General features: G+C 44.6%; 1 protein-coding gene across 1 annotated transcript; it reads right to left on the bottom strand.

Annotated features, from left to right (window-relative positions):
* Positions 1-1,416: 1,416 nt before the first annotated feature.
* On the bottom strand, positions 1,417-12,470 carry deptorl.S (DEP domain containing MTOR interacting protein like S homeolog; the record flags this gene model as incomplete). The annotated part of the gene is given in 10 exon segments (NM_001095503.1): positions 1,417-1,751; positions 1,753-1,874; positions 2,416-2,520; positions 2,638-2,708; positions 3,317-3,436; positions 3,713-3,904; positions 8,891-9,069; positions 10,345-10,468; positions 10,794-10,972; positions 12,224-12,470. Coding segments are annotated over 10 exon segments (1,221 nt in total). The 3' UTR covers positions 1,417-1,708.
* Positions 12,471-13,233: the final 763 nt, after the last annotated feature.

The following is a 13,233-nucleotide window of genomic DNA, read 5'->3' as shown; positions in this document are numbered from 1 at the left end:
TGCAACATAGCCGAGAGACTGTGAGCCAGCACCGCCGCCTCTGATCTGTCAGTCTGTCTGTCCCACCAGGGGATATTAACATGCACTGTAAATACAAATATGCTGCCGGCTCTGAGAGATCAGTGTAACCTCCATATCATTTATGCACATAATGTAACTGTATAATATATAGGAACAGATATACCCCCATCTTTCCCCCAACCACTGTCACAGTGTAACCCCCATATCATATATGCACATAATATAACTGTATAATATATAGGCACAGATATACCCCCATCTTTCCTCCAACCACTGTCACAGTGTAACCCCCATATCATATATGCACATAATGTAACTGTATAATATATAGACACAGATATACCCCCATCTTTCCTCCCACCACTGTCACAGTGTAACCCCCATATCATATATGCACATAATGTAACTGTATAATATATAGGCACAGATATACCCCCATCTTTCCTCCAACCACTGTCACAGTGTAAACCCCATATCATATATGCACATAATGTAACTTTATAATATATAGGCACAGATATACCCCCATCTTTCCTCCAACCACTGTCACAGTGTAACCCCCATATCATATATGCACATAATAATGTAACTGTATACATACAAATCTGGACATTGCTGCCATCATGTGGTGTAAAACAGAACACTTCTAGGTTTAAAGGGGTATTTGCAAATGTGTAAAAATGTTAGCATTCATCTTAGTTAAGCCAAGGTAAAAGATTCAACAAGCAGTATCCAACAGCTACAGCTCTTTGCAGAGGCTATTACTACTGCTATTAAAGGTGCCATCTCTCCCTACTATACCTGCTATCCCACAGTCACACTCCCTTCCCAGAGACTATTATCCCAATGTTACTATAGGCACCATCTCTCCTTACTATACCTGCTATCCCACAGTCACACTCCCTTCCCAGAGACTATTATCCACGGTTACTATAGGCACCATCTCTCCCTACTATACCTGCTATCCCACAGTCACACTCCCTTCCCAGAGACTATTATCCCACTGTTACTATAGGCACCATCTCTCCCTACTATACCTGCTATCCCACAGTCACACTCCCTTCCCAGAGACTATTATCCACGGTTACTATAGGCACCATCTCTCCCTACTATACCTGCTATCCCACAGTCACACTCCCTTCCCAGAGACTATTATCCCACTGTTACTATAGGCACCATCTCTCCCTACTATACCTGCTATCCCACAGTCACACTCCCTTCCCAGAGACTATTATCCCACTGTTACTTACTGCTATAGGCACCATCTCGTCTTAGTATGTCTGACAATGTGGCATCTTTGGATAGAAAATGTATAATTTGCCCAGGTTACGGACAATCCTGGAAAAGTCACATTGCAGGAAACAGTTTGGTACAGACAGAGCCATTACACATATGTACAAAAGCAAATCTCTTTATTTCAGCAGCACCAAGAGTCCCACCCCGTTACACAAGTCCGGATACACGACTATAGGTTTGGCATGAATGACATGTGAAGAATTCTTTGGTACAAGCCAAAAACCTGTTCATGGATACAGACACTCAAAATATTGTTACAGTCAGCATCCACATATTCGGATGAAATACACCTGCATAGTCAGAGATCTATGGTGATATAACACCAATGGCTGATTATTGCACTTTTTCCTCACTTGTAGCAAAGAGGACTGACAATGGCAGTGATCGCTGTTTAACCCCACACAAGTGAGAGCTCCTGAGGGAAGGCAAATTCAGCTGAATGGCTCCAAAACTTCAAGGATAAGGGCCCGTGGTCCAGCCACGATGAGTCGGTTGATTGTTTGGCAGTCGTAGCGCAAGCAGCAGTTCCCATTCACGGCATAAATAAACTGACATACCTGTTGGGAATAGAGAGGTTAATTTAATACTAAGATATAGCCCAATAGCAGGATCTTAAAGCAGCCCATGAGCCATTAATTATAGGTGCTTGATAATTGTTCAGGTGGATTGGTCTGGGTGCATTGAGCCAATTGGATGCTCCAGGCCAACAACTGGATCATAATGAAGTTCTAGGCAGGTCCACTGGGACATCATCACCAGTCCCATGTTTTTCTCACCCCTATTGGATTTTCAAACCCACCTGATAGATATCTCTGCCCAGTAGTTGACCATATAAGGGTCAGGGAGGTTGTTGGGAGACCTCCATATACCGGCTAATAAGCTGCCGACTGGGTCTGGTCTATAGTCATGTGCCCAGCTTTAGAGCCCTCTTCAGATCCAGGGAGGAAACGAGGAAAGCCAGAGCAACCCACATCCAAATACAGAAAATCTCAGCACATAAGTCCCCAGCATTGCAGTTTTCAGAGTGTTCCATAACTTGGGCTGCAGATTTGCTAAGATCAAATAAGTTGCACAGAGAAAATATCCATGAGACATTACCTTCATGCCAGCAGCAGCAGCGGGTCCTCCGGGGTCAACAGCTTGAATGTGACAGGGACCAGACCCACGGATCACAAACCCCCAACCAACATCATCCCCCATAATCTGGGAGAAGCAACAGGAAATAAAGGACAGCATTAAAGATAAATTACTTCCACGCAATCCTCATGCACAGTGTAAGGACAAGTCCCCAAATCCCCCACACACCCTCACTCGTCTTACATTCAAAATCTTCTTGGTGTAAGGTGCTCCTGGGGACAGCAACTCCTCCACCGTTACAGGTTTTTTCAGCACTTGGGGAGAGGGAAAAAAATAACATAACATTTTCTAAACCCACCATATACACAACATATATATCTATATCTCTATATCTCTATCTATCTATCTATCTATCTATCTATCTATCTATCTATCTATCTATCTATCTATCTATCTATCTATCTATCTATCTATACACTCCAGCTTTTCCAAGGCTGTAAAACAAAACAGGACCTTCCTAGGTCTAGCAACCTATAGCAACCAATCTATTAGCTATTTATTTGTCCCCTGTTGTTTCTCAAGCTGTAGTTATTTACCCAGCCGGGCCTCTATCCCTCTATTAGTTGCATTTAATCTGTATGTTGAAGGAGACACCCTTCTCCTCTAGGGCAGTCGGCTTACTAATATTACTGTATAGGGAAAACACCATCAAGACACAACATTTAAACTGGGTGTTGTATCAAACATAGATAATTGTAGCTATAACACATTATAATCATTAACAGTAATGTGTAGAATCACTTAAATGATCATATGAATTTGGCCTAAGTAGTATACAGGCAATGAGCAAACCAAACTTAAATATCAGCATTCACAGAACAGCATTTTCTTATTGACAATGACAGAATTCGGGCAGACTCACCTGATGGGGGTGTCATAAGAGGTACAGATGGGGAAAGGTATGTGTAGCTGGATCCAGAACCTGGAGAATGGTAACCACACCTCCGTGGTGCAGGAACAATCTTTGGCTCATTATGCTGAACTGTAACACAAGGGAGAATTCATAACGCGTAATAATCATTATAGAATATATCTATCTCTTAAAGTGGATTAATGTTATAGGGTCTAAATATACAGACACATAGTAACAAGCACATAAAACATTCATTAGCTGCACAAAACATTTTACTATTCTCATACCGAGCAACAGAGGAGATATTTCAGTGTTCCATTAACCCATGGCTCCTCCCTCCTAATGTGTTTCCCACCATATTGGTTTCCCTTTATTTGCATTCTGGGGAAATACAAGCAGACTTACCGCAGACAAAGCTGTTAGGAGGGAGATCCGAGCTAAGCTTGCGAAGGCAGAAAGGGCTGTCGGGAGATTCTTGCTTGGGATCCATGAAGGGATCTGGCTCACTCAGAACCTCAATCAGTTTCCTCCTACGTTGGAAATTAATTGTGAACTGGAACAACATTTCAGAGTCGGAAAAGTGTTGGTGTCCGGACACTGGGATGGGAAAGACAGAGGTCAAGGTAGAGAGAGACTGGTCGATATTGTGTGTGCTTTAACCACCTTATTTAAAGGGAGTCTGTCTATTTTTATGATGTTGTTTTTTATTTCTAAATTACACAGTTTACACTGCAAATAATTCACTCTACAATATAAAATTTTATTCCTGAACCAGCAAGTGTAATTTTTTTTTTAGGTGTATTATTGGTGTGTAGGCAGCCATCTCTGGTCATTTTACCTGGTCATGTGCTTTTCAGAAAGAGCCAGCACTTTATGATGGAACTGCTTTCTGGCAGGCTGTGGTTTCTCCTACTCAATGTAACTGAATGTGTCGCAGTGGGACCTCAATTTTACTATTGAGTGCTGTTCTTAGATCTACCAGGCAGCTGTTATCTTGTGTCAGGGAGCTGCTATCTGGTTACCTTCCCATTGTTCTTTTGTTAGGCTGCTGGGGGGGGGGGGTGGATGATATCACTCCAACTTGCAGTTCAGCAGTAAAGAGTGACTGAAGTTTATCAGAACACAAGTCACATGACTGGGGGCAGCAGAGAAACTGACAATATGTCTAGCCCCATGTCAGATTTTAAAATATTATACATTATATATATATATATATATATATATATATATATATATATATATATATATATATATATATATATATATATATATATATATATATATATATATATATATATATATATATATATATATATATATATATAAAACTGTTTATTCTGGTAATTCTGCTATATCCATATACTGCCATATCCATATACTGTACTGCAACTGTTTATTCTGGTAATTCTGCTATATCCATATACTGCAACTGTTTATTCTGGTAATTCTGCTATATCCATATACTGCCATATCCATATACTGTACTGCAACTGTTTATTCTGGTAATTCTGCTATATCCCTACTTGTATTTGTTAACCCCAATAACTTTTGTCTGTCAGGCCTATTCTACTTTAGTTCTTTGATAAATATCTCAAGCACACATCTGTGTCCCCTCCTCTGTGAACAAGAGATACTTTTATAGCCCCAAACCTGGTTCTGGTGTCTGTAAAACTCTGCCCTTTGCTAGCTATTTAATTGATTAATTGATTAATTAGGCTCTGGTTTTCCCAATCAGCTACATATAAATTCAGACCCAGTATTGGGGATGGCACTTGTGTCTGGGGCATGGCACGAGTGCTAACCTTTCCTAAGTGCTAAAATTTCACAAGTGCTTAGAAATGACAGTTAAACAAGGCAGTTTGGACAAGGCTTTGACAAGGCAAAAGGAACCAGATTCCCCTGCAGTCAACAGCGAACCATCTGGGATAAGAAGAAAACAGATGTGTTTGTACCTACTAGTTTGTAACTTCTTACTCCAAACATACTTTATCCTGCATTTCTCCTACTTTCACTCTCATGCTTCATAAAACATTTTTCACTACCTCCTCCATCAAATCCCAGTTCTATACAAATCTCAGCCTCTCTACTCTCCTCCCCTCTCCACACATGAAGTTTATAAAGTGCTCTGTTCAGCTATTCCACAAAACTCTTCTTTTTCATACAAACTAAGGACTTATAAATCCCACTCTCAGTCTATCTTTCCTTTCTATTGCTGGCAGCTGGGGACATTTCCCCAAACCCTGGCCCTTACCCCATCCCAGTTATATCACGGCCACGAGCTCCTTCTCTCCGGGGCAAATTCAAACAGTACAGAACACTTACTCCTATACCCAAAAACCCAGTTAATCTTTCATGTGCTCTCTGGAATGCCAGATCTGTCTGCAACAAACTCACCGCTATACACGACCATTTCATTGCAAATTCCTTTAACCTACTCGCACTTACTGACACCTGTCTCTCTCCTACTGACACTGCCTCACCTGCTGCCCTGTCCTATGGGGGCCTACACCTTACTCATACTCCCAGACCTGGTAACAGACCTGGAGGTGGGGTACGTTTGCTTCTCTCTCCTCGCTGTACCTTTAAAGTTCTTCCACCTGTTCCCTCTTTATCATTCTCCTCATTTGAGGCTCACTGCATTAGGCTCTTTTCTCCTGTTTCACTCTGCATTGCTCTTATATATCCACCACCAGGACCAACTGCACAATTTCTGGACAACTTTGCTGCCTGGCTTCCTTACTTTCTTTCATCTAACATCCCATCCATCATATTAGGTGACTTTAATATACCCGTTAACAACATTAACAACTCTTCTGTCTCTAAACTTCTTTCACTAACCTCCTCCCTAGGCTTATCTCTGTGCTCAGACTCCCCCTCTCACTCCAATGGTAATGCTCTGGATCTCATATTTACCAGACTCTGTTCAACCTCCAATTTTACTAACTCCCCATTTCCCCTCTCTGATCACAATATGGTCACATTTCAACTCTCACTAACTCCCTCCTCACCCCCTGCTATTCCCCAAACACGTACTTACTGTGACTTGCAAGCTGTAGACGTGTCACATCTCTCTTCTTCCTTTGACTCTCTTCACTCTAATATCTCAGCCATCTCATGTCCTAATGTGGCTACCTCTGTCTACTATAGTACTCTCACCACTGCCCTAAATGAGCTTGCTCCTATAAAAACTAAACGTTCTCGACCCAAACCACTTCAACCATGGCATACTGCTCATACAAAAGCGCTCCAAAGACACTCAAGTGCACTTTAGCGTCGCTGGCGCAAATCCCGTTCAGAATCAGACTTTTGGAGCTACAAATCTGCCCTGCGCTCCTTTAACACCAGCCTCTTCCAAGCCAAACAAACATACTTTACTTCACTCATTAACTCCCTTTCTAAAAAACCAGCACAACTTTTCTCCACCTTTAACACTCTCCTTTCCCCTTCTCCACCCCCTCCATGCACATCTGTCTCTGCTCAAGATATTGCTGAGCACTTCAAAAACAAAATTGACACTATCAGAAGGGACATTACACTACTCAACCCCCCTAGACTTCCACCACCCTCCCTGCACACTGCCCAGTCTCTCCTGTGCTCCTTCACCCCTGTCACTGATGAGGAAGTCTCAAAGCTTCTGGCATCTTCTCACCTTACCACCTGCCCGCTTGATCCAATTCCCTCAAAACTTCTCCGCAATACCAATCCTTGTCTAATCAAAGCCTTAACTCACCTATTTAATCTTTCGCTCTCAACTGGACTGTTTCCTTCTCAACTAAAACATGCTCTTGTCACCCCCATTCTGAAAAAACCCTCTCTTGATCCCTCCAATCTTGACAACCTCCGACCTATCTCTCTGCTACCTTTCATCTCTAAACTACTTGAGCGCCTAGTCTACAACCGACTTAACTCATTCCTCTCTGACAATAACCTGCTGGACCCCCTACAATCTGGTTTTAAGCCACAACACTCCACGGAAACTGCCCTGACTCGACTAACTAATGACCTCTTAACCGCTAAAGCCAACAATCATTTCTCACTACTAATACTGCTTGATCTCTCAGCCGCATTTGACACCGTAGATCACCCTCTCCTCCTCCAGTCCCTCCAGTCGCTTGGCCTTCGTGACACAGCCCTGTCCTGGTTCTCTTCTTACATCACCAATCGTTCCTTCAGTGTCTCCTACAATGGAGTATCATCTTCTCCCCTACCTCTTTCTGTTGGAGTTCCTCAAGGCTCTGTCCTGGGACCATTACTATTCTCCCTCTATACTTCCTCCCTTGGCAAATTAATAAATTCGTATGGTTTTCACTACCACCTCTATGCTGACGATACTCAGATCTATCTCTCATCTCCTGATCTCAACCCAGAACTCCTAACTCGCGTCTCCTCCTGCCTGTCCGCTATCTCTACCTGGATGTCGCAACGCTACCTTAAATTAAACCTCTCTAAAAGTGAAATGGTTCTCTTTCCTCCAACTAACACCAGTAGCATCCCGTAAGTATCCATCATAGTTAACAATTCCACTATCACCCCCTCTCCCCAGGCCCGGTGCCTTGGGGTTATCCTAGATTCTGCCCTGTCTTTCACTCCTCATATCCAGTCACTTATTAAATCATGTCACTTCCACCTAAGGAACATATCCAAAATACGATCATTTATCACCCAAGACGCTGCCAAAATTCTTATTCACTCTCTCATCATATCGCGTCTAGACTACTGTAACTCTTTTAATTGGCCTCCCCCTCCAGAGACTGTCACCTCTCCCGTCCATAATGAACACTGCTGTGAGGCTCATACACCTCAGCAACCGCTCCTCCTCTGCCTCGCCATTCTGTCAATCCACTTCACAACTCTGCAACACCCTACATCTCTGAACTCATCTCTATATACTCACCCACTCGCTTACTACGCTCCTCTACTGACCTGCTACTCAACTCTTCTCTCATTACCTCCTCACATGCTCGCATTCAAGACTTTTCAAGGGCTGCACCCCTCCTCTGGAACGCTCTTCCGCGGTCTGTCCGACTTTTTCCCAACCTTTCTGCTTTCAAAAAATCTCTGAAAACGCACTTCTTTCGAGAAGCCTACCCTCACTCTGCTTAACTACCAAACGCATTACCACATTTCTCACCCACTTAATTCAATCTTGCCCACTCCCACACCTTGTGTATTAATCCCTTCCCTTTAGACTGTATGCCTATGCATAGGGCCTTCCTCACCTTTTTGTACCTGTATTGATTGTGATGTTTGTTACTCCATATATTCTATATATGTAATTCATGTGATGTAGTTGTATAATCACATTTACTTTACAGTGCTATGCAATATGTTGGCGCTATATAAATGCAACGTTTCGGGTTTACAGTCACCCCTTTTCAAGCCTTGAAAAAGGGTGAGGGTAAGCCCGAAACGATACCAGGTTGCAAACGTTGCTTTTTGCAACAAAGGGGTGCTGCAGCGGTATTATTTTCTTAGAGGTCAAGGTAAAGAACCCAAGTACAAGGGAACAAGCAGCACAACATGAAGGATGCACACAGGTCCCTTCTAGAACCCAGCAGCAAAGAACAGAAGCCGACGGCTCACCATGCTGTATGATGCCATATTCCAGCAATTCCCGGCACAGCTTCACTCCTTCCTCCCTGCTGGATACCTCCCCGTGATCTAGCAGCCAGTCCAAAATCTGCCGACCATGAAAGGTCCGGCGATACCTCTCAGAGCCTTGCTCCCGAACCTGCAGTATGGATCCCTCCTGGCTGGTTATCCTGAGGGAGTGGCAGAAATTAGGAGATGGGTACCAAAGTCACTGGATAGCATTGCCACATACAGCTGGGTTATAATGAGACAAAGGATTAAACACAGGGAAAGGAGATTAACCAATAAACTTTTCATTTCAGCAACATGTGACAAAACTATATTCAAATTTCAGATATTTTTTGTCTCCCGATGCCACCCTATACAGTTTTCTCTTTCCTTAGCTAAAAAAAGGTGCCAGGTGTGACAAATGCTGAGATATAAAAGGACACGTGGTTTGGCTATTAGACTGCGCTTGCACCTTTTTTCCCATAATTCCCCCATTTTAATATAGAAAGGACAGGGAAATGTACAAAACAGTACCCAGCCCCCACCCTACTAAAGCTACATAGTTAACATACCAGTTCATACCAGGGGGGTCTGGCAAAATCCCTCCCTCAACAAAAACAAAGTTGTGTTGGTCAGTGAAGTGGGGGTTGTTGTTTTGGGGCGGAGTAAGCTGCATGTGTAGCTCCTGGCTTGGGGCATCTTCTTCAGAGACATTGGGGAGCACCCTGGATGCAACAGGGCACCCCACCTTGGCACCTCCCTGGAATTTACCCTAGCCGTGACAGGAAGATTCCCTCCATCAGTTTGGATCCCACAGAGGGCTGTTTATTTCTGGATTCTGCATACTTGAGGTATTGTTATTTTGTGGACTTACCCAAAGGAACTGTGCCACTTACCCTTGGAATTGCCTGAAGGAACTCCCTGTCTTTGTGTTGCTTGTGGTCTGTATCTTGGAGACTGTGTAAGGAGGACTTTGGGGTTGGACACCTGTGGACTGACATCTGGGGAAGCTCTGTATTTCTGGCCGGGGAGTGTGGGGATCTCACATTCTACTGTTGTGTCCCTGATTTCTGTTTATCATATCTGTAATAAAGCCCCTGTGTAATCCCTGGTTACAGAGTGTGGTATGTCCCTGTTTTGTGCCAGTCTCCGATACATCACACATTCTGTGACACCGGGAAGGAAGAAGAGAACTGTGCAGAGAAGCTGCCGGAGACCCTAGAGGTGAATCGGACACTTAGCCCTCTGGTAGTGAGCTGGAACAGCAGCATTGCTGCTGGAAATTGTGATATAAGCAGAGTAAAAACTGCTAACCACAAATGCCCCTTTGTGTCACCGTGCAGGATCTGCCACACTGCTTTCCTCCTGCTAACATTTAGTGATAGAGAACCCGCAGTGCCCTTATGTGCGACATACATAACCTCTCCCGCAACATACAGCTTTTCTGCGACACTCACATCTCGTATAAGCGATGGCCCCGCACGCATATCTTCACCTGCTTGCTGGGAGACAGGGTGCCATCATCGTTCCGAAAGCGATACAGGAGCCTGGCGTCTTTAAATGCCACGTGTTCATCACATACTGTTGGGAGAGGTGGGGGTGAGACAGGGAAGAGAACCTGCTGCACTAAGCAGTATAATATGCCAGCCTGTTAATGGTACCCAGCCCATCTCACTGTCTCCCACAAGGGAGGGCTACATAATGTGCCCCAATCTCTTATCCCAGGCTGCAATACCCTGATGTGCCCCCTAGATCCTACTCGGTCAGTTCACAGCCTCTGACTCCATCACATATTAAAGTGGTAGCATCTCTGCCCAAATATCCTGCCCAGGCCTGTGAACAATACCCTGAGTAACCCTAATATGCGACTTTGAAAGTTGGACTCACTTCGCCCCACCCTACTCACCATGGTGCACCACATTGTAGTCCATAAGTCTTTGTATGATGCTCACGGCTGTCGCTCTGTCAGGGGCCTCGCTGTGCTCTACCAGCCAATCAACAAGTTCCTTGCCCACCAGGCAGTTTGGGTATGTGCGTGTGTCCTGGCACCGGTCCTTTATCAGCTTGGCATTGTGCAGCCGCAGCCTGAAATAAAGGATTGCCCTGCCTTATAAATCAGTATGGCATTGCCCCAGAGTGGGGGTTATTGTATTATTGCCCCAGGGTGGGAGGAGTTATATACCTATAGATATTCAATGTATTATTGCCCCAGGGTGGGAGGAGTTATATACCTATAGCTATACAATGTATTATTGCCCCAGGGTGGGAGGAGTTATATACCTCTAGATATTCAATGTATTATTGCCCCAGGGTGGTGGGAGGAGTTATATACCTATAGCTATACAATGTATTATTGCCCCAGGGTAGGAGGAGTTATATACCTATAGATATTCAATGTATTATTGCCCCAGGGTGGGAGGAGTTATATACCTATAGCTATACAATGTATTATTGCCCCAGGGTGGGAGGAGTTATATACCTCTAGATATTCAATGTATTATTGCCCCAGGGTGGTGGGAGGAGTTATATACCTATAGCTATACAATGTATTATTGCCCCAGGGTAGGAGGAGTTATATACCTATAGATATTCAATGTATTATTGCCCCAGGGTGGGAGGAGTTATATACCTATAGCTATACAATGTATTATTGCCCCAGGGTGGGAGGAGTTATATAACTCTAGATATTCAATGTATTATTGCCCCAGGGTGGGAGGAGTTATATACCTACAGATATTCAATGTATTATTGCCCCAGGGTGGGAGGAGTTATATATCTCTAGATATTCAATGTATTATTGCCCCAGGGTGGGAAGGTAGGGGGATTATATACATCAAGGGGATCAGTGAGTATTGACCAAAGGAGGGTCATTTTATTAATTCTACAGGGTGGTTGTATAAATTAAAGGAGGTCAGGGGTATTGAGCCAAGGGGGCCCGGACTGGCAATCTGTGGGTTCTGGCAAATGACAGAGGGGCTGCTATAAGGAGCCATTGAAAGTTACTGTTTAGTGGGCTGGTGGGGGGGGGCTGTTTGGGCCTCTGTGCAGCTGAAATGCCAGGGCCTATATTGACTCTCAATCCAGACCTGGGTGATTGTATTATTGCCCCAGGGAGGGGGGGAGCTCTGGGGGAAGGAGGTCAGTACAATTCTGCCATTCTCCGGCGCTGATGTTCAATTTATCAGAAAAAGGACAAACTTTTATTTTACTTTTGTTTTGGCGGGGGGAGGGGCCGGGAAGGGTAGTTGCACTTATACCGCGGAGGGGATATTATCATCTGATAGTACGTGGGCCGCGGGTCATTATGACAAGAGGCCGCATGGGGTCGGTACGTACCTGAGTTGCTCCCCCGCAAGTCCGATCTCCGCGCGCCTCTGGTTCTCCCCCGCCCGCTCTCCTTGACTCCTGCTCAGCGTCTCCATCCCCGGCTCAGTGCAAGGGAATCCCTGGGGAACCCGACGGGCCGGAACCATCAGAACACCCTCTCCATGCTGGGGGTTGGTACCGCCTGGGTAACGCCCACTTCCTTATCAGCCTCGCCCCCTCCTTCCAGTGATCAACGGGAATGATACTCCCGCCCCTCCTCCCAATATACTCTCCTACCCCCACCCCCACATAATGCTGTCCTACTAACTTGCTCCTCCAATAATACTGTCCTACTATCCTAATCCCCAATAATACTGTCATACCCCCACCCCATCCTCCTAATAATACTGTCTAACTAACTTCCTTCACCAAAAATACAGTCCAACCCTCACCCCCCCAATAATTCTGTCCAACCCCCACCCCCATATAATACTGTCCTACTATCTTCACCCCCCCAATAATACTGTCCTACCCCCACCCCATCCTCCCAATAATACTGTCCAACCCCCGCCCCATATAATACTGTCCTACTATCTTCACCCCCCCCAATAATACTGTCCAACCCCCGCCCCATATAATACTGTCCTACTATCTTCATCCCCCAATAATACTGTCCTACCCCCACAATAATACTGTCCAACCCCCGCCCCATATAATACTCTCCCACTATCTTCATCCCCCAATAATACTGTCCAACCCCCACCCCATCCTCCAAATAATACTGTCCTACTAACTTCCTCCTCCCAATAATACTGTCCTACTAACTTCCTCCTCCCAATAATACTGTCCAACCCCCATATAATACTGTCCAACCCCACCCCCCACAATAATACTGTCCAACCCCCACCCCCATATAATACTGTCCTATCTTAATCCCCCAATACTGTCCTACCCCCATCCTCCCAATAATACTGTCCAACTGCCTTCCTCCTCCAATAATACTGTCCTACCCCCACCCCATTCTCTCAATACTGTCCAAC

The sequence above is a fragment of the Xenopus laevis genome, chromosome 9_10S (assembly GCF_017654675.1).
Source record: "Xenopus laevis strain J_2021 chromosome 9_10S, Xenopus_laevis_v10.1, whole genome shotgun sequence".
Lineage (NCBI taxonomy): Eukaryota > Metazoa > Chordata > Amphibia > Anura > Pipidae > Xenopus > Xenopus laevis.
Note: the sequence above shows the minus strand (reverse complement) of the source record. Positions and strands in the feature narration are given on the sequence as shown.